Here is a 21,139-nt window from a genome sequence, read left to right as displayed (position 1 = left end):
TAAGTTGAAAGGCTTTCTGTTACGATTTTGTTCTTAAACCTTTGAGAGGAAAAATGTTAAAGGTGACTCTGACAGACCAGACTGCCTCTCGTTAAGCTTTAGGTCTTGTTATAGCCATCTAGCCTGGATCCAAGAAACAGAAAATGTCTTTAGGAGTTTAATCCCCGATGCATCAATTCAAAAGCCAGCTATGTGGAGCATCTCATGAGGCCTGGCTTCACCAGCCCGGAGGACAGCAGGAAGGGAGGTGCTCTTTAAAACGAGCGGCAAAGGAAAGGTGATTGAAATCCTCCTTGTCAAAAGGCTTGTCTTATCATGAGGAGTTGTCAGGGGAACACTGGGGATGGCTTGTTCAAGGTTGTCTGAAGAGAAGACCGTCGGACAGTTATTGCCCAGCTCTGTGGCTCAGGGCTGACCCTTCAGCAGTGGGTGGCCACAGCTCTTACTGCGTGGCCCTGCAAGGGCCTTGCATGTGCATCATTGCCCTCCTGCAGCGACCTTCTTCACGCTTCTGTCCTCATCTCTGTCAACTGCTAATAGAAGTATGTCTTGGTAAAGTTAGTGTCAAGAAGTAGAAGAATCTGGTTGGTTTTCTGCCCTTTTCAGTGCGAGTTTTAGTTTGGCATACTCTTAATGAAGCTTTGGGTTGTAAACTGAACAAGCCCCCTCTCATGGTCATCACAGCTTTCCTCATATAGTAAAAGTGAATAGTACTCATCCTCCTTGTAGAAATACCAATGTGAACAAGATCAACAGCTATAAGTGCATCTTTAGTTCCCTTTGATTTCCTGTGGATAAATGCCGTCCTCCTGAAGGAAATCTTTTAATGTCCCTCTGAATGCAGTTATAAATGGAACAGAGATAGGAGAAAAACTCTCCTAACTAGATTGTAGTCCCAGGACATGCAAGGTCAAGCCCGAATGCTCCTCTGAACCAGTTCTGAAATAAAAGTGTTGGGGTTTTTTCATGAAACACTAAGTTTATATGAAAGGCTTTGCTGCCATAATTTTTCAAAGGATATTAAGCTCAGGTTGTCCACGAGAAAAGCGTGGCAGAGGGGAGCTTTAGCTTTGAAAGCTCTTTTTTTTCCCAGGGAGCTACTTTCTTGGTGCGGAAGTGGTTCAAGGCTTACCTGCTGTTAGTTGCACCACTATCAAGTCAGGAGAGTTAAAGAATAAACTTGCCTAAATGAGACAGAATTTCCTTCTTAGCTCAACATACATGGTTCAGATAAATATCTTCTTATTTCCTTCTTTTCCTAGGAATTTTCCTCTGGCAAAATTGAATGTTTCAATGGACACTGTTTAAGATCAATGAGAAAAAACATGCCGCCCTGTTCAGACTCTAGCTTTGACAAAAGCATGGAAATATTAAGTGAAAATGTCAATCAAAGACACTTTACAAGGTATTGTATTTCTAGGTGTTCAATCTCTGCTCAATTTATAGAATGAAAAGGAAAAGTGAAAGCATGCACAATGAGTCACGTCGTGATAAATCTACAGCTAAAAATCTGCAGGGGAATAAGATTATGTTAGTGTCAGTGCCAGTATCTTAGAACTAGAATCACTCTTCATTGTAGAAGTCTTCCGTTTGTATAAAAAACGTGCATCTTTTCCCAACTCCTTTGAGATCTCTCCTCCACTTCGGTTACTGAGATATTATTTGCCCTACTGAGACTTCAAGATTAGCAGGTTAGGAAATGTCTGTCCGTAAAGAGCTGTGTGCATATGGTACACAGCAGACTTGGGATCTGAATATTCCTTGTGGTCCCCAGGCATTTCTTTGCATGACGTGGAGCACTGCATTATAAACTTGGTGAAGTTCCCCAGTCTTGAGGGAGAACTATACAATGCGGTATGATATGATATAGTACTTCGCTACAATAATTCTTTCCTCCTTTCCTCTGCCCTCTTTCTTAATGTAGGCAGTTGTCAAAGCCAAAATCAGACCAAAAAAAAGAGGAATATAAAGAAGGTAAGTAGTGATAATTCTTTAGGATTCCTTTTTAACCTGGTTTCTGAGAAAGATTGCATTTGTTCACTCTGTCTATTTAACTTGGCCCCAAAAAATTCTGAATTCGTCAGCCAAAATCAGCTGAACTTGTGAGAACAGATATCTCAAAGATAGTGAATTTCCTGTGAGTTTTATGAAGAGAAGTAGGTGCAAATAGAAAGATATGCTATTGATTCTCTTCAGGCCTGGGGAGAACACAGTGTGAATTCCAGCCTGCTCTTAGGCACTAGAGAATCTGCCCTTAGCTTGGGTTTATTCATGACATGGATTTTCTGGAGTCTGCAGGACACAAATTAACTGAAAATCATTCTTGCAAATAGGAGGGAATATTGCAGTATAGTAATATATGTGACTTAAAAAGTAATTCAGTCATGAGATGCATAATCCCACTGATGTGGGGAAGGTGTCACTGAAGTTCCGCGATTTACCTTGGAACTAAATTGTCGTGCTGAGTACACAAGCGGACTTGGTGTGGTGAGGCCACTTGCTGGCAGCTGGGAAAATCTGTTAGCTCCAGGCAGTGTTCTGCCAGCCATGGGCTGAATGCAGGAGGGGGCCTGAAATGCACTTTGTGTGTAGTAATTCAAATTCTAATTGCGCAATGTAAATTGTTATTTACTCAGCTCAAATTTAGTTTTATAGTTGGTGATGATGAGATCAAATCATAGCTGTGTTTATACTAACGCGGTGATGTATCTACTACTTTCTCACTGACCTCTCAACTGGTTTAATGATAGTGCAAGTAACGAACCTGTGGCAAAGGGTGCTGTGTGGTAAATACTGGGCAGATCTTTTTTTAAAGCAAGCAAGCATTTGAGTTCTTTCATATTTGGGAGTTTATCTTGAGGCTTTTCTTCTCTTCTAGAGCTTTTGTGTCATGATGCAGAAAATGAAAGTGATGCATGCTTAAACAGCCTACTAAAAACATGCATCTTGAGAAGAGACATCCCACATAAACAATTTTTTAAAACAACTGTTAGATACAATTTTGCACAAATGGAGTAAAACACCTTAGAGAGAGGTATTTTTTGTTTTCACTTTTCCAGAAAGAAGTAACTGGAATAAACTTGCCTCCTGCATGAAACAAAAGTTGCATGTTTGTTTTCATCAGATTGGCTTTCCAGTCTATTAAAAAGTTGCTATACAAGTCATGCTTTTAAGTAGGTATTTTAAACATAAGTAATTTAAATTGAATGCTGTGGTCATGACAGTAAATTCTAATTCAGTATTTAAAGAAAAAATAAATCCACTGAAGATTTTTTTACATTTTACTAGAGCAACAGTGAAATAAAGGGAATAACATATTTTCTGCCTCAAAATATTTTATATATTAATGCATTTTAGTCACCAGAACACTGAAAACCAGAGCTGATGCAAAAGCTGCAGAACAAGTCCATGAAGAAAATGGGGATTTGGAGGTCCGCCGAAGCTGCAGACTTCGACAAAGTCGTTACACCACTACAAATCAATCTGTTTTGTTTGACAAACTTATAACAAAGTAAGTGGCTTTTTTTCATCGCCTTGTAAAGCTACTAAAATGAGTCTTATTAGCAAGCCTTTGTGCTATGGCATAATATTGGCTAGGGACATTCTCCTTCTTTTGACAACAGAAAAAGGTATTGTTATTCCTTGCAGCAAGAGCTAAATGTATTTAGTGGTGTGATGGGTTGACCCTGGCTGGACGCCAGGTGCCCACCAAAGCCGTTCTATCACTCCCCCATCCTCAGCTGGACAGGGGAGAGAAAAATATAACAAAAAGCTTGCGGGTCAAGATAAGGACAGGAGAGATCATTCACTAATTACCGTCATGGGCAAAACAGACTCAATTTGGGAAAATTAGCTCAATTTATTACAAATCAACCAGAGTAAGGTAATGAGAAATAAAACGAAATCTCAGAACACCTTCCCTCCACCCCTCCCTTCTTCCCCGGCACAACTTCACTCCCGGATTCTCTACCTACCCCCCCAGCGGCACAGGGGGACGGGGAATGGGGTTTACAGTCAGTTCATCACACATTATTTCTGCTGCTTCATCCTCCTCAGGGGGAGGGCTCATCACACTCTTCCCCTGCTCCAGCGTGGGGTCCCACCCACGGGAGACAGTCCTCCACGAACTTTCTGCATCTTGGGCCATTCCCACGGGCTGCAGTTCTTCACGAACTGCTCCAGCATGGGTCCTTTCCTCGGTGTGCAGTCCCTCAGGAGCACACTGCTCCAGCGTGGGTCCCCCACGGGGTCACCAGTCCTGCCAGAAAACCTGCTCCGTGGGCTCCTCTCTCCACAGATCCACAGGTCCTGCCAGGAGCCTGCTCCAGCGTGGGGTTCCCACAGGGTCACAGCCTCCTTCGGGAACCCACCTGCTCCGGCGTGGGGTCCTCCCCGGGCTGCAGGTGGAGATCTGCTCCACCGTGGACCTCCCTGGGCTGCAGGAGGACAGCCTGCCTCACCATGGTCTTCCCCACGGGCTGCAGGGGAATCTCTGCTCCAGCGCCTGGAGCACCTCCTCCCCTCCTTCTGCACTGACCTTGGTGTCCACAGGGCCGCTTCTCTCACATGTTCTCACTCTCTGCTCCAGCGGCTGTTTCTCACTGTCCCAACTTTTTTTTCCTTCTTAAAAGTGTTATCACAGAGGCGTTACCACTATCGCTGATTGGCTCGGCCTTGGCCATCCCAGAGCCGGGTGGTATAGGCTCTCCCCCGAACACAGGGGAAGCCTCCAGCAGCTTCTTACAGAAGCCACCCCTGTAACCCCCCCCGCTACCAAAACCTTGCCACACAAAACCAATACAAGTGGTTAGGCTGAGACTTCCCTACGTATATGAAGTGTTCTTGTGGTAACTGCTGGGCTGCAGTTGCCTTCAGTAGTAGAGTTCCACCACGGTTGCCTGGTTTGGAACTCTCGGAATGTTGTTAGAATGTGCTCCTAACATTCTAACTGCCACTGCTCAGGCAAGGTCTCCTCCTGTTCTGCTGCCTGTGCTGGTATGTCCTGCAATTATTGTTAATATATTGGTTAATGTAAGGTGTGGGCCTTTGTACTTTGCAGCCAAGCTGTTTAACCTGAGTTCTTTGGAAATAGGTGCTTGTGGCTGTTTAAGACTTTCAGGTCTGAGAGTGTGCGCGGGAGGATGTGTTTGGAAGGTGCTTTGCGTGTAAAGAATTTGGGCACAGCCAGTGTTTAAACTGGCCACTGGTGTCTTCATTTTGGGATTGCCAGTTGTGGAGAGATCTTCATACTAGAGCATCTCCGATGTATAGGATGGGTGGGTTTATGTGTTGTCTTGTGAACCAAAATGATCACTTGATGTTGTGACTTTCAGTAGATTTAACTTGCCCTCTAAATCAATTTTCTTAGCATCAGAAGCGCCTTCATTTTTAATTAACTTTTCTTCCATGCTAACAAATATTTTTATAACGCTCGGTTGAGTTAAGATACTGAGGAAAGTTGGTTACAGCCAAAGTGAAGTAGTCCTAGTGTTTCTGCCTGTCTGTCCATGGCTTAATTCTCTTTGTGAAGCTCAAATTGACATTGTTTTCTAAAAGGTTTGCGAGGTGTAACAGCAGTGGGATATTTAATGCTACCATACGGAGCAACTTAAGTGCTATTAAAAACTGCCATAATTTCTTTCTGTTATCTTACTTATCTTACGATGTTAAGAATTCTTTTTTTCCTAGTAAAACAGATATTTATTTTTTTTTACTGTGTTTAGCAAGAGGGGAAAGTAAATCTGAAAACAGTGTATGTTTGCAAATCCTCAAACGCTTGTTCTTAGATCTCTCTATAAAAAGTAAACATTTGACCTAATTTTTAAGTAGTGTTTAAAAACTTGGCTAAGTGTCAATGACTCTTGCTTTGTGCATACTATATTAAAATGTCATACTCGTTATGTGTTTTAAATGGGTTTTTTTGTACTTGCCTATCTTTGCTCTTACATGTCAACTTTTTATCTTAGTACTGCAGAAGCAGTCTTGCAAAAAATGGATGACATGGAGAAGATGCGTAGACGGCGAATGATGGAAGACCTTGGGGTGTTCCATGATCCAGAAGTAGATACTAATTTACTTTACTATTTTTGTATAAGTAGTGTATTTCACATACGGAAATGGTTTATTTGTAATTTTAATTTAGCTGAAATAACTTCTTCCAAAAAATAGTGTAGTCTAAAATAACATTTGTTTTTGCTCTCTAATTATAATTTAACATTTTACTGTTATGGTCATGCTACATATACGCTCTAAGGGTGGAGGAAATATCTTCTTCAGAAGACATGAAATAGCAGTGATATGCTGAAATACATGTCTTATACTACTCTTTCTGAATTGCTTTATGATTTTTGAATGGACACTGTTTACAAACAGCTGTTTCAGGGCTTGGGTTTTCACTTCAAATCTTACTAAAAACTGAATTCATTGATGTCTGCTTTATCTATGTTTGTTCTTGTGTCAGCCTTGCCTGTGAGCTTAAGTAGTGCTCTGTCCCTAGAGGAACTTATGTTAAAATTATATACAGCAATCGTATTTCCTCTGTCTTAGTTTTGCTCTATTCAATTAAGTTCTTCTACTGTCCTTTTGAATGTCAGGCACTTCAGTTTTTAAACATCTTCATAGCCTGCTTTCATAGTTTTTTGTTTAGATCTGAATTCCTTTTTTTTTTTTTTTAATGAAATCAGAATTGTCCATAGTACTTTGTATATCATCTCTCAAATGCCCGTATGAATTTTGTCTGCTAGGAATTGCTTTTTCCTGGGTTCTGCCACGCTCTTGGATTATTAACTTGTGATTAATTGATACACTCAGTTTTGTATCTAGATAAGTATTTAACTATCACATGTACTAAACCCTATTTTAGAGCAGAAATTCTTGTTACTAATCCTGGGTGCCAGAATAATGTTCCTATTTTCTCCTGTACATTAATTTAATCTTTTGTGCATATGGAGTGCCTTGATGTTACTATATAGGCAGCAAATATGCCCATGTCAGGTTTTCTGCATATTTGTGACTGATCCTTCTTGTTTCTTTTAATTAGGAAAACCTTGATAGGTACTCCCGAGGAAACAAAGAAATCCAAAGAGCTGATGAAGAAATAGCTGATAATCAAGGCGACATTGTAGGTTAGTTCTGTTTTAAATTTTCTCTACTATACTCTAGCCAAAAGCCTTGTCTTAAACAATTGAGACAAGCTGAACTACTGGGTATTTTTCATCTATTAAAAAAATCTGTATTGCTGTTGACACTACAAGCCATAGTCATGGACTCTAGGGCTGTACTGCAGTGAGCTCAGAACAGGTATTCAGAGGAAAAAGAAAATCGGTGCTTTTCTAAAATGCTTACAAGATAAAAGGCAACAGATGGCTGTGGACAGGTGGGAATACAAAGAAATCAATGGTATTACTCAGAACAAGAAAGAGTGATCTTGCTACAGCAGGAGCATGACAGTTTTCACGGTTTTGAGCAGCACAGCGAGAATATTCAGGAAGTAAGGTAGGCTGCCAGATTTGTATGGAAAGCTCCTCTTGAGCGTGAGGATCAGCAGGGGAGAAGATAGTGTTGTTCATTTTTGTGTTTAGCAGGTCGTCAGTGGAAGCTGCTGTCCTGCCATCCGGGCCTCTAATTAGGACCTGTCATCCCTGTACTTAGTGAGAAATAACATGAGGAACCTTTCTCTTTCTGAAAATAGTGGTTTTGGTAGGAGCCGCATCTTAACTAAGCAAGATGACAGAATTGTTGTTACTAAGACCGATGAGAAGTCATCCAGCAATTTCAGCGAGGACAGAATAATATCTATATGTATGCTCCTCTGTGTTTTATAATTTCTGGAATGTGTCTTGCATAAATTGGTCTTAAGGTTTTGCAGGTTTTCAGATCTATTGTGTCATTAACAAGAAGGTAATAGTAAAACCTATAGGCACCTGTGTAGTGCATTTTGAATTTAATATAATTTGCAACCGTACTTAAACAGTTGAATGCTATGTCTATGTACAGTGGTTTCCTCAGGAGAAAGTGAAGAGAAAGAAGATGAGGATGGTGAAGACACTCGAAAGCGTTATGACTTTCGGCAGAGGAAAACTGTTGAGCGCTATCAGGCTCCGTTGGAAAGTAGGTTATGTGCACAGTTTCTCTCAAGAGCTAATTTCTTGCATATAAGTGAGATTTTTTTTTGAATGAAAATATATACACACACTCAACTTCTATTTAAATTTCTTCCCTTCATTCTGCAAATAAATTTTATTAAATGCATATATCCTGTGCATGTTATATTTCTTTGCCATTTGGCATACTTATTGTTGTTTTTTTGTAAAATAATGATCTATGTATCCTTGAAAGAATAGTAATTAAACAGAATTGACAATCTTACTCTTGTGGTTTTCAATTCTCCTTAAAAAGCAGGTGTGTGTTTTTTCACTTTTACTGTGCACTGATTTAAAAAAAAAAAAAAATCGCCCCCCAATCACTTGAAACTTCCCCTGAAATTAGAGATGGGTGAAACACATCACATTTTCCACCTCTTTCACTATCCTGCTTTCTCTTCAACTTGTTTGTAAAATTATTCTAAATTCTTTGCTTTCAACAGAACCAAGACAACGTAAGATTTATTTTTCGGGCCGGTCTTCACCTGTCAGACAGAGATACTCATTTAGAAATAGTCAGTCACAAGACTCTTGCTGCAAAAGAACTAACAGGTTGGTGTATGAGTGACAGTTCTTATTTATCAGTAGTGCTGTCAGTCACATTACTGAATAATGCTTTCAAGGGTTTTTGGATTGGTGGTAATTACAGATTAATAGTATGATTATTGCTGTGGTGGTCTGAGGGTATAAAGAAAACAAATATTGGGGGAGGCTATACTTCTTTTTAGCCATTAGACTTTTTTAAAAAGTATTTGTAGTTACTGATAAGGTGATTACAGAGGTTGTGGCTGAGATTGTATAACGGAAATTCTTTTGTTCTGGAATTGAAGCCAGAATCTCCCTCTGAAAATCTTAGACTTCTTAATCTTGAAGGATACAAATTACTTTCTTAAAACTGAAGATAATATAATTAGAGGGAGAGCCTGTGTTGAAGTTTTAATGGATTTTTTTTTTTTAATCTCAAATACTGATTCTGGTTTCTCTTTGGAATCAGTTAATGTTTCTGTATGAAACTCTGCTTAAACGAGAAAAATGCTAAATGAAATCATAAATTATAAATTGCAATAGCAATGACAAAGGGGTTTTGGATCCTGTAAGCAGTTAGAGCATGGAGAATGTCGTCTCTTGCTAGATGTGAGCACTTTGTTTAGCATCCTTGAAAGCAGACAGGGAAGGAAGGATTTTTTTAAGCAAATTTTTAAATAAGCTAAAAAGGTTTATATTTCACAGAGTGGATACATAATGCTAAGTGAAACTCGATTTGTGTGTGTGTGAGAGAGAGAGATTGGACAAAATGAGTAATTTGTTTATGAAATTTCTTGCAAAATAGTTAAACATTTTACCTTCCTAAGAAGAATTAAATTTTACTGTCACAAGGAAAATCATGTAATGTACTTTGAAATCGGATTCATAAGGAGTACAATGATCTGGAACCTTACTGGATCTTAGGGTAAATTCTGAGACAGAATTCACTTAAATTTTTATATTACTTAGTGTGTACTTCATTTTTTTTACTTGTTTGTTTAAATGTTTGCAGACGGAAGCAGGCAGCCCACAACAGTGATTCCACATCCTCTTCTTCCTCACCATCCTCATCTGATGATGAAGAGCATTTTGAGAGGCGTAGGGAGCACAGCCGTAACAGAAATTTAAGAAGGTTAATGAAATTGGAGAATAGGGGAGGGAGGATCTACTTGGGAGGAGTTTGCATCTGCCTAACCATGAAGTGTTATCCTCTTCATCTTGTAGACTTTCTAAATTGTGGCAATATTTAATCATATCTGCTGATACTGACAACTGTAGCTGGACTCCCTAAAATTGGATTTTTAGAATTGATTTTTAATAAGCAATTTGATTTCTAGGCAGGAGTGCGGGGAGGAACACTTTTATGTAATCTTTTAATGTAAAATTCTACTGCTGCTCTGCTTTACAGTAGTTTATTCAGAAAGAAAACCACCATAACAGAAAATGTTATAAATAGAGGAAATGACAGAAGTTTTGTTACTTAACAAATGTTCTAGAAACACTATTTTTACTAACAATCTAACAAATAAGTTTTCAGCCCAATGTCTTTCAGATGTGTGTCTTCTGGAACACACATCCCAAAGTCCTCAGGAAGGACCAGCAGTGGTGGGCTGCCTTTATAATGTTAATCCACACTGAAATAAGTATCTCCTTGGGCTGTAACTTTTTGAATGTAGAAGCAAAAATCCTTGAAAGATGCCAGTGTGTTTGGGGGGGGGGGGGGGGGCGTTCTTCCATCACACAAATCAAGGTCAGTTCCTGGTCTCCACATATGGAATAACTTGCATTCATGTATGTGCTGTGTTGACTGGTATGGATATTCGTAAGTGCTAAGAGTTCTTAAAATAATTAACTCAGTTTAATGTCTGGAGTGACCATTTTCCTTTATTTACTTGTGGCCATTAAGTATAAAACAATTTGAATGAATATTTAACTATTTAGGAAGTTTATGCTTATTTATAAGGTCTTCCGCATTCACTTGCCATTGTTATAAAAGCAAAAATCTGCATCTGAAGTTAGAAATTACCTTTCTCTTTCTCCTTAATTCAAATCAGGTGTCTTCCACTAAACTTTCGGAAAGATGACTTAAAGGGAATTCACAAGGATCGAATGAAAATTGGAGCAAGTCTGGCTGATGTTGATCCAATGCAAATAGATTGTTCGGTAAGTATTTTTAGTTCATTGTGTCAGTGAGATGTTTCCAGTGTTTATAGAAGCTTTCAGTAATGTGCCATCTACAACTACCTTGGTTTACAGTTTTCTCTCAAGCAATCTGAGAATTGCGCAGAATGTTTCCTTTGTGCTGGCATATAATTTCTGATGGAACCTTACCGAGATTGCAGCTTTCTTTAACATGTAAAATATGTTCTGTTGAATTTATCTTTAGGTACGATTTGATGGTGTGGGTGGTCTTTCTGACCACATTTCTGCTTTAAAAGAGATGGTTGTTTTTCCACTGCTTTACCCAGAAGTCTTTGACAGATTCAAAATCCAACCTCCAAGGTAACAGACACTGTTTAAAACTATAAATTCTAATTCACCTATTTTCAGGAGAATATTCAACTGAGATATCAATATGTTTCCATTCTTCAAAATTTTCAGCAGTGTTGATGGGGTTTTTAGCAGTAGTAAAAAGCAATTTCTTAAATTTTCAATGTCAAAATCTTGGATAGAATTCAGAATATATGTAGGTTTAAAGATTTATTGTGTTGTGAGAATATACTTTAAAAGTGTCTTGCCTTTAAAAGGTGGGGTTGGGGTGTTTTTGTTTTGAGTTTTGTGTACAAGTCAGCTTGGTTGGTTTATAAGCAGGAAGGAATTATCTACTGGTATTCAAATTTAATTTGTTGCTTGGAAGTCCAGTTGTCTCTCCCACTGACTCTCTCCCACCTACCCCCACCCCCAGGTGCTCATGTATCAATTTTACAATTGATAGGCCTTGCAACTAGAACCTTGCAGTGTTTGTTGTACTTGGGCTAAAATAAGAATCTGTCCACGTCTAACACAGCTAAATTAGTTCTGTGTTATTAAATGAAATTATTAGAGAGTTAATTGTTAGCTTTATATGTTCTTGGTCAGCAAAACTCAGTCATGGTATATTGAAATATGACTTTATATTCTTTGCTTTCAGTAACTTTAAAAGTATTACAAATAATGAAAAGAAAATCTTTCAGTGTTTTGCTTCTTTATTCATTGAACTTCTTTTTGAAACAGCAGTGTATTAGCTTTTCTAGTTGAAGGCTGTATTTACCTGGAAGTGCAAAATACCCTCCCAGCTTTAGACTTTCTCCTCATTTAACATCAGCAGTGGATGGTCTGGGAGACCAAATGCAGTAACTTAAAGCTTTTTAAGGGAGAATGAAATGCTTCACTATCAAATGTTGCCTTTTGTGAAAACAAGAATGAATATGCAGTGCATCATTGAAAAATGAACTGGTGATTTATAAGTTAGCTCAGTCTCAGATTCTGTGCTGAAGTTTGTTCTTGTTTGGCTCCACTGTGCTGTAGCCACCGCTGTTAGTTTGTTGGCAGTTTTGGAAGTGTCCTTCTATGATCTTTTCTCAAGGTTTTGTACATCTGCGTTATCCTCTTTATTCGTTTCATTTGTTGCCTTGTGGAATTGTGTAGGAACACAAAATTTTCATCTGTTTTGACTTTTCTCACACTTCAGCTGTTACCGTTGCTTATACATGAAGTGTTTTGTTTAGGAGAGAAGAATTGTGTGTTTTAGGGATGGGGGTTATAATAGGTACTTTTCCAGGATGTTTTTTTCTTATGTGATTTTTTTTTTTTTTTTTTTTTTTTTTTTTTTTTTTTTTTTTTTAATTGCAGAGGCTGTCTATTCTATGGTCCACCAGGGACTGGAAAGACACTGGTTGCTCGTGCACTTGCTAATGAATGTAGCCAAGGTGACAGGAGAATAGCCTTTTTTATGAGAAAAGGTGCTGACTGCCTGAGTAAATGGGTGGGGGAATCTGAACGACAGCTTCGTTTACTGTTTGATCAGGTAAGGCTGAAGTGTGCCATGTGTTGTGTCTGAGTTGTAACTGTAATTTTCTGTGGTCAGTATTTTTAAGACCTTGCTCCTTTTCATGTTTTGTCAGTTCCTTCCACTGAAATGGGATGGTTAGTGTTTCCTTTTTTAGTGGGTTTTTTAGGGGCTTGAATGTTGAGATGTATTGTGAAAGATTAATAAAACAAATGAGAAAACCTCACAAAGCAAATCCCTGCTCCCTTCCTCAAAAAAAAGAAGCCACAAAAAAGGTTTCAAGAGGCCAGAGATGGTGTCTTTAGATCAGAGGGAAACTGATGGAGGCTGAAAGCATGGTCATTTAAATTCATAACAGAAGCTTGCTTCCAGAATCTGTAATTGAATTAAGTCCTGGCTCTGTTCTCGGTGGTTGCCAAATAGCTGTAAAAACTACTGCTATGATTTGTTTCCTGTCACCCAGTCTCAGTGGGTTGACATAGGCTGCTGTCTTCCATTACTTGTGCCACTTACTCCATTAGATCAATTAGTAGAGATCCCTGATGCTAGTCTGAAAAATCTAGTTTCAGTGACTTTCCAGCCATACCATTTTTCATGCATTTTCTCCTTAAAATAGTGCTGTTTTACTTACATCAATATTCCTGTGTTTTCATTCTAGGCCTACCAGATGCGACCTTCAATTATTTTCTTTGATGAGATAGATGGTCTTGCTCCTGTACGGTCCAGTAAACAAGACCAAATTCATAGGTAGTACATTTTTTATACCTACATAGAAGCTGCTTGATCTTTGTGAAAAGACAACCACAGCCTATTTAACATTATGTGACACGTTCATTTATCCTGAAAACTAGTAATTCAATGCTACTAAATTTCAGATGATTTTTAAACAGTAATTGAAAACAATTCACTAAGCTTGATATCAGCACAAGGCCTGTGTTACCTTATCTATTTTTTTATGTCTTAAAATGAGTCTTTCACTAATCAGCATCTCATCAATTAAAAGCTTGTCCTTTTTGAGTGATTATTGGAGAAGGTCATGTAGAACGTAACAAAATTTACTAAACCATTTTTCTGTTAGCTCTATTGTATCAACACTTCTGGCACTTCTGGATGGCTTAGACAGCAGAGGAGAGATTGTGGTAATCGGAGCCACCAACAGACTGGATTCCATAGATCCTGCTTTACGAAGACCTGGACGCTTTGATCGAGAGTTCCTCTTCAGCTTGCCAAATAAAGAGGTCAGAACTTAAACTCAACCTTAATGCTAATGTGGCAAAGTCCATCTTTATAACAGAACTATGTAACAATGCAGTATCATGGAGCAGTTAAAGTCGAAACCAGTATTGTACAACTTGGACAAAAGAGGGATATCTGGAGAGACTGTGTTGTACTGTGGAGGGCAGAGCTGGTACTGAATATGTGTGAGTAAGATGACTTCAACAAGTAGTTAGTTCTATAATTAGTTTTGGTTTCACTGTGACCAGCCAAGAAGATGGGATGCTGCTAGTCACTGAAATGTTTAAGAAAGAATGAGTGTATGAATTGACTATAAATTACTGCTATCTCATCTTGAAAATGAAAGAACTGGTATGGACATAAGAATTCCTTTTTGCTAACAAAAAATTATCAAGGCTGGTGCTAGAGCAAATTAAAATTTTTCATTCCCAAAGTGGTTCATTTTTGCTTATTTATTTAATCCACTTAGGCACTTTCACCCTGGAGTGCTCTTGCTCTCTGTTCTTGGTTTATGAATGGATAGTGGATGTACCTGTGTTGGATTGTTCCCAGGCTGGGTATCCTGGGAGACACCTCTAAGTATTTTGAGATCTGACATTCTTACTGGTGCTTATTAATAGGGAGTTCGCTAAAGATGTGAAGTATGCTTCACAGGTGGTTTTGTGTTTTTTCTCTGGCTATCACTGATACTTCTTTTATTAGCACTTTTTGGAAAAAGGATAAAATGCTTATTGGATTGAAGGCTAGTAAAAGTGCACTGAACAGTGTATTAAACAAACAGTTGTCTCCAGTTTTTACCTGCTTTCAGGAACAAGAGAGGAGGTGCCATGAAACTGTGGAAGAATTCTAGAAATCTGCCATAATTAATGTGTGTACCAGGAAATACTTAAATGAAAGTCTTGCTAAGATCAGAGATGGAGACAGGCAACATCTGACATTTTCTGGATCAGTGACAGTAGTTTGAGTCATAATTACTGTTCTTCTTTGTAGCAATTTGAAATGTAGTGCTAGGACTGTTTTCCTTGAACAAACTGGCAGAAGAACAAATTTGATGAACTAATGACAATGTCACCATGAAATTTTGCTAAATTTGAGAAAATTTTCTTTGATGAAAAATGTCAATTTGCAGATATGTTTTTTACTACAATTTTTTCCTCACGATCATTAGGTCTCATACTTGTGGAGAATTACTTTTTACGGAAGCTATAAATGTCTTTTATTTCACTGCAGGCCTCCAGAAAAAGTTTAATGTAACAAATTGAGAATTATTAAATTTCCTGCTTGAAAAAGCAGAGAGCATATTAAGTGAACTTTAAAATACTGAAAAGTTTAGCAGATAAGAAAAGTATTTGTATTAATGTGAGGGGGTTTGTGTTGTTTTCGGTTTTTTGAAGAGAAAACTTAGTACATACTAAAATGCAACCATTTTATTTCCAGGCTAGAAAAGAGATTTTCAAGATTCACACAAGAGACTGGACCCCTAAACCATTGGACACGTTTCTTGAAGAGCTAGCTGAAAAGTGTGTTGGTAAGTTTGAAAACAAAATGAGTTACTGCATGTGATTGAGTCCTAAGGAATCTGAACTTGTACCAGGCAGTACCCAAGCTCTTGTGCCTTGCCGCAGACCGAGGCAGTGAGGCAGCTGGCATGCCTTGGGAGCAAACAAATTCTGATGTTTCTTTTCTTAGAATTTTCTTTTTGTCTCTCAGAACATTGAATGGGTTTTGGGCATCTTCCTCAGGAGCAAAGTTTTGATTAGATGGCCGCTTCATAAGTGCAGGATATCAGGTTGCGAGCCACGTAACAAAACTTCTCTGCAGTGTAGTAACTCTTTAAAGTCTCTTTATCTGTTATTTTTTGGCTGCATACAAAGTCTTTCAGTGTTGCACTTTGGAAACCTTGGCCTTGACTTATCTGAGACTGACATATCATTTGATTCTTGTTTTGTTTACTAGGATACTGTGGTGCTGATATTAAATCCTTATGTGCTGAAGCTGCCCTCTGTGCTTTGCGCCGCCGCTATCCTCAGATATACAAAAGTAGCGAGAAACTGCAGTTAGATGTCGCTTCTATTAAAATAACAGCAAAGGATTTTGTCACGGCCATGCAGAAGACTGTTCCAGCTTCACAGAGGGCTGTAGCTTCACCTGGGCAAGCGCTGTCACCTATTTCAAAACCACTGTTTGAAAACACACTAGCAAGAATTTTACAAGCCTTGCAGAGAGTATTTCCCCATGCAGAGCTTGCACTAAAGAAAGACCAACAGCAAGGTATAACGATAACGTCCATTTCTTAAAAATGCTGCCAAAGCAAAAACATACACAAACCTCTCAGCTGTAATGACAGTAGAATTTTACAATACGCATGTGCACACCTTTATTTCAGGAATGTCATGCGTCGTTTTTATTCTGGATTCTAAACTGAAGTGCTGGATGGGAGCTGTGAATGACTCACAATACGAAGTAGAGAACTATGCATTCTCTACTGCATCACCCTGTTTCTGGCAGTAGCTAACATATTTATCATTTGTAGGGATGGATCTAAGGTTTAATGTATGAGGCACCTCTTCAAAATAAATGTTTAAATGAGGGGAGAAGGGCATTTTTACATGAATGCTTCTAATTCCTATCTGAAGAATGTCAGGACCACAATACAAGTATAAGTGATTTAAGCTAAATACTGTTTTAGCTATCATGATTTTTAACCATAGTCTCTTAATTTAAATGTTTGTGCATCACACTGTACACTTGCACATGAGATCAGAATGTTTTCGTAGTGTATACCTGGGGGCTTGGCTTGCATAGCATATGTGAGCTTACCCTCCTGACTGCATCAGCCTTGATCAGCTTTAGTCTGTCAGTTGGTGAGAGCAAATAAGTTGATAAACTCACTCCACTCCTGATTAATGGAGATCTGTGGTTAGTTATTATGCTAATCCCTTGAGAATATCCTACTAGTATTACTCTGACTAGAGCTGGGAGATGAATTTGCATTGGTAAAATAGAGGCAGAAATCCACCAGCAAAATAAAAGCAGAGAAGCTAGGAGACTGGTAATTGCATCCCCTCTCTGTTGTCTGCCTTCCATTATCTCCTCCTTTGGTGATCTTTGAGGAGCCTTATTTAGAAGATGTGTTGGTCTGTATGTTCTGACTCTCACTAGTCCTAGACAAATGGAAGTCTATGGCCTTGCTGGGTTTTTCAGGCGTCTGCGTACTACAGAAGTTGTTCCTAATCATCTTTATTCTAAGGAAAAAAAACTCCCAAGTTTTCACCAATGGAGAGATATGCCTTATGCAAATCATGGGACTTAAGACAGCTTTGTAGAGACTTGTGCAATCTCCTTAGGTCTGTGGTAGGATGAACTCTTCAGAAAATAGCATTCAGCGTGTGCCCTCAAATGAAGAAATACAAGATAAGGGGTTTCCAGCACTGATTTAGAAACTGTGTTAATGCAAGAGCAAGATACAGACTATTCAGGAAAGTTAACAAATCTCTCTTGTCTTTCAGACGGTTTAAATCATATTTTAAGAAAAGATGCAATTGACAGTGATGAGGAATCACTATCAATCTTTGAAGACAAGCCAACGGATAAAATGCCTGGTAGACAAAAGAAAAAATTCCTCGATTTTAGCAGGTAAATGTTTGTCCCCTTTATGTTTACATTTTTAAGATGGCTGGGTCTGTAAACAGTTTTGGCATGAGGGGTGGTAGATGGAGTGAAGTGTGTGTGTGGGGGGTGATCAGTATTTGCAAGAAGTAAGTGTGAAGATCCAGCTGAGTATTAATGTTCTAAGAGAGTACACTGCCATAACCCATCAAACTGAATGGTGCAGCCCTCTTTTCCTAAGTCAAAGTGGTCCACAGACTATTAGAACGTGTGATTTAATCCATGGTATTCCTTGACAGACTCAAGACTGAAGAAATGTACTGTCTGTCCTTTTAGCTAAAAAAATGCTATGGATTTGTGTAGCCATCTTATGCCCTTCTACCTTCCAAGAGTGTTAAACCAGTAGTGAATTATGTAGCAGCTACAAAATTGAGAAATGGTGTGTTAAAACACTGTGAGAAAAACTTAAACAATGTCTGCATTTTGTACCTTTAACCTACTAAGTTCATGTTAATCTTTTGACATTTTAATGTGGAAGTTGTATAAGCCAACGGTTGAAAAACAGATTATTGTCGTCACTGTTACATCAGTTATTTTTCTCAATTTCTATTGCTGTGCTGTCCAGAAAATCTTCTGACCTGCTGTGGTTGGTTAGGTCTCTAGGATCTTTGACTTCACCCAGTAAAGATACAACAGTGTTGTGGTGGAAAAAACAAATGCTATTCACAAATATGTTTTATGCTAGTAAAGCAAGATTCCTAGGAAATTAATACACAATTCAAAGTGAAACAATTAGAATGACTGAATAAAATAAATATAAATATTATACATATTTAGTGTACTGCCGTAATTTAACCAATCCAATTGTGTAATTCTTCAGATAACAGGTAATGCATTTCAGTGCCTACAATATTTTTTTCTCTAGAATTATTGTTCTACTCCTTGCTTCCCACCATCTTCAGGAACTGTGGCCAAATTTCAGCTAAACTTGATAGATGTAGAGATCTCACCGTTACTTAAACTTAAGACCTACTGAAAATTGGTGTGGGCGGTGAAGAGATCCAGACTGGTGTGTGCTGAGAGAGAGAGTTGCTATTCTCCCCCATATCAGGTTACTGACCAGTTGTTGTGTATTTAGCTGGACAGTCCCCCGTGGGATTTAAGAGCTCTTACTTAACCCAGCCAAACGAATAGCAGACATGCTGGGGATTGGCAGGATTTCTTAGAGGAGGTATGGTACAAGTTTGTAAGACAATGGGCTTTGATAGTCTTCCTGATCACAGACCAGCTTATTATTTGCTGGAATATGGAGAGTATTTACCAATTAAAAAAAAAAAAAGAAGTGTATAGAAAAAAAACCTTTAACATCTGTGTGCCTATTCATCACTTAACATTTTTAAACTTGTTTTCTTCTTATTGTTCTAGAAATGCTTATTACCAGCCAACATCTTGCAGGCCACGGTTCTTACTAGTTGGAGAGCCAGGATGCGGGCAAACCTCTCATTTGGCACCTGCAGTAATACATGCCCTGGAAAAGTTTCCAGTTTATACACTAGACCTATCCGTTTTGTTTGTTAGCGTCACGTCACCGGAAGAAACATGTGCACAGGTGTCTTTTTTCTCTTTAATCTCATAGGATTCATGAACTGTATATAAACTAGTAAAGTAAGCAAAATTCATTGTTAATGGAGGTGGCCTGGTTTGAATGTGCTCTTATGTTTACTTCTGTCTGAAAATCCACTTTTCTAGATCGAGTGATACCAAATAAGGATGTTATACAAGGCCATATTTTCCATTCCAAATTAAACAGCGAAGATGTTGCTAGCAGCTCAGTAAGATGGGAGGTGCTGCTAATGAACTCTTCTTTATGGCAAGAAATCCTGCTGGTCTTGGTGGGATCCAGGAGGTTTTTTTCATTGCTTCTTAAGAATTTGTGCTCCCAGTAGATGGCTTTGCATCAGCCTGACTGCGTCATGCCTTTTCTGTAGCCTTCTTTTTTATTATATTTGCAAGGCAATCAAGGTTTTGGGGAGAAGAAGTGTTTCTTTTTACATATACATATACAGCTTGTACTGCTGCAGTATATACAGTAAAAGCGTTAAAATTCATGGAACACTTATATTTGTACACTGGTGTGTTTTTCCTAACTAGGAAAATTAAGTATAAGCTGTTTTCCTTGTTACTTCTAGGCAGGAAATCCATTTCGTTGTTTGGCATCACTGTATTAAAATATTTTGACCTTTAGTAGCAGCACTTGAGAGCTGTACAAGTAAGGACAGACACATTACATGATTGGATACTCATTTGTCATGTAAGAGGATCAAATCCTTTTTTGTTACGCGATGCTTGCATCTGCGGTCATGTAACTACCACATCTAGTCACTGCCTGGATATAGCACATGCGCTTCCCATCTTGTGACAGGAACTCCCTGAATATTGATAATCTGAAGGGGTGCACAGAGAAATTTGTCATGTGAAAGAACTGTTGCCACTTCCCTCATGTGCTAGATGCATGTTGTCTTCTGTGACTGAGGTACCATCTGTAGGCAATGGTGTGTGGTCTTCCAAAGCACATAATCTGGTCTGATGGATCATTTGGTAATGAGAGGCTGTGAGTGATTTAGCTACTCAGGCGGGCTAAAGACTGGTCACTTCTTATAAAATGTACTTGAAATTATGAATTGTAACCAGACTTCTTTTACAATGTCAGCCCTCATCTTTTCACATAGGTCTTTCTTTGTTCAGACTGTGCTTCAGACTGACTTGGATATGTGCCCTCTCTGAATTGAAAATGGTGTAGTTGCAGTCGTGTAGCAATTTACCCAGACTAATACATCTTGCTGAAGGGTTAGTTTTGTTTTTTCAGGTACACCAACACACCAGCTGAGTTGTGAGGCTGTTTAGGAGTTATCTTACACCTAAGTAGTTTTGAAATCAGGCAGAGATTCAGGTCTGTTTCTGTCTATGTAGCAATGTCTCCATTTGAGTCAAAGTGAAAATTTTATCTTACTGTTAAGAAGTTGTTCTTTTGTTGGTTTGTTTTGATATTTTGGCTTCATGTACTCCTATTTTGTAAGATAGTTTGACTGATACGTAGTTAGTTATTAGCCTATTCTGCATGGTTTAGTTTTCTTATCCAAGTTTTCATTTTACCAGTTGATGCGAGAAGCTCAAAGAACAGCACCAAGTATAATTTATATCCCACATATCCATTTGTGGTGGGAGGCTGTTGGAACTACATTGAAAGCTACTTTTACAATGCTACTGCAAAACATTCCAACATTTGCTCCGGTTTTGCTGCTTGCAACGTCTGATGTGCATCACGCAGATCTCCCGAAAGAGGTATTTCTGTCGATACTTTTTTTTACTTTTTTATTCAATTTCTTGTTAATTTATAAATCCTTTAAGCAGTGGAGTACTGTGCACTCTTAAGCAAATTCATACTGCTATTACTCAGGCAGCCTAACCAGGTCTCTTAAAATTTTTTTAGACAAAACAATGCTGAAAGCACTTGACTAAAGTGTTTTCTGAGTAAAGAGATTGACATTGACACAACTTTTTCTCTCTTCTCACACACTCATGTTTATTAGACAAATGTATAAATTTACTTCAGACAATAATTCCAGTGACTTCAAGATGG

General features: G+C 38.5%; 1 protein-coding gene across 1 annotated transcript in view; it reads left to right on the top strand.

Annotated features, from left to right (window-relative positions):
* The window catches only part of ATAD2 (ATPase family AAA domain containing 2), a 39,522-nt gene that overhangs the window by 5,087 nt on the left and 13,296 nt on the right, over positions 1-21,139 (top strand). The window contains exons 2-19 of the mRNA XM_069779993.1: positions 1,263-1,405; positions 1,925-1,974; positions 3,358-3,511; positions 5,967-6,060; positions 7,040-7,124; positions 7,996-8,109; positions 8,585-8,693; positions 9,679-9,798; positions 10,721-10,829; positions 11,053-11,168; positions 12,498-12,672; positions 13,313-13,401; positions 13,733-13,892; positions 15,328-15,418; positions 15,847-16,161; positions 17,400-17,526; positions 18,925-19,108; positions 20,656-20,841. Coding sequence (XP_069636094.1) covers positions 1,263-1,405; positions 1,925-1,974; positions 3,358-3,511; positions 5,967-6,060; positions 7,040-7,124; positions 7,996-8,109; positions 8,585-8,693; positions 9,679-9,798; positions 10,721-10,829; positions 11,053-11,168; positions 12,498-12,672; positions 13,313-13,401; positions 13,733-13,892; positions 15,328-15,418; positions 15,847-16,161; positions 17,400-17,526; positions 18,925-19,108; positions 20,656-20,841 — 2,421 coding nt within the window. The remainder of the gene's footprint in view (positions 1-1,262; positions 1,406-1,924; positions 1,975-3,357; positions 3,512-5,966; positions 6,061-7,039; positions 7,125-7,995; positions 8,110-8,584; positions 8,694-9,678; positions 9,799-10,720; positions 10,830-11,052; positions 11,169-12,497; positions 12,673-13,312; positions 13,402-13,732; positions 13,893-15,327; positions 15,419-15,846; positions 16,162-17,399; positions 17,527-18,924; positions 19,109-20,655; positions 20,842-21,139) is intronic.

This window comes from Haliaeetus albicilla, chromosome 3 (genome assembly GCF_947461875.1).
Source record: "Haliaeetus albicilla chromosome 3, bHalAlb1.1, whole genome shotgun sequence".
NCBI classification, from domain to species: Eukaryota; Metazoa; Chordata; class Aves; order Accipitriformes; family Accipitridae; genus Haliaeetus; species Haliaeetus albicilla.
Note: the sequence above shows the minus strand (reverse complement) of the source record. Positions and strands in the feature narration are given on the sequence as shown.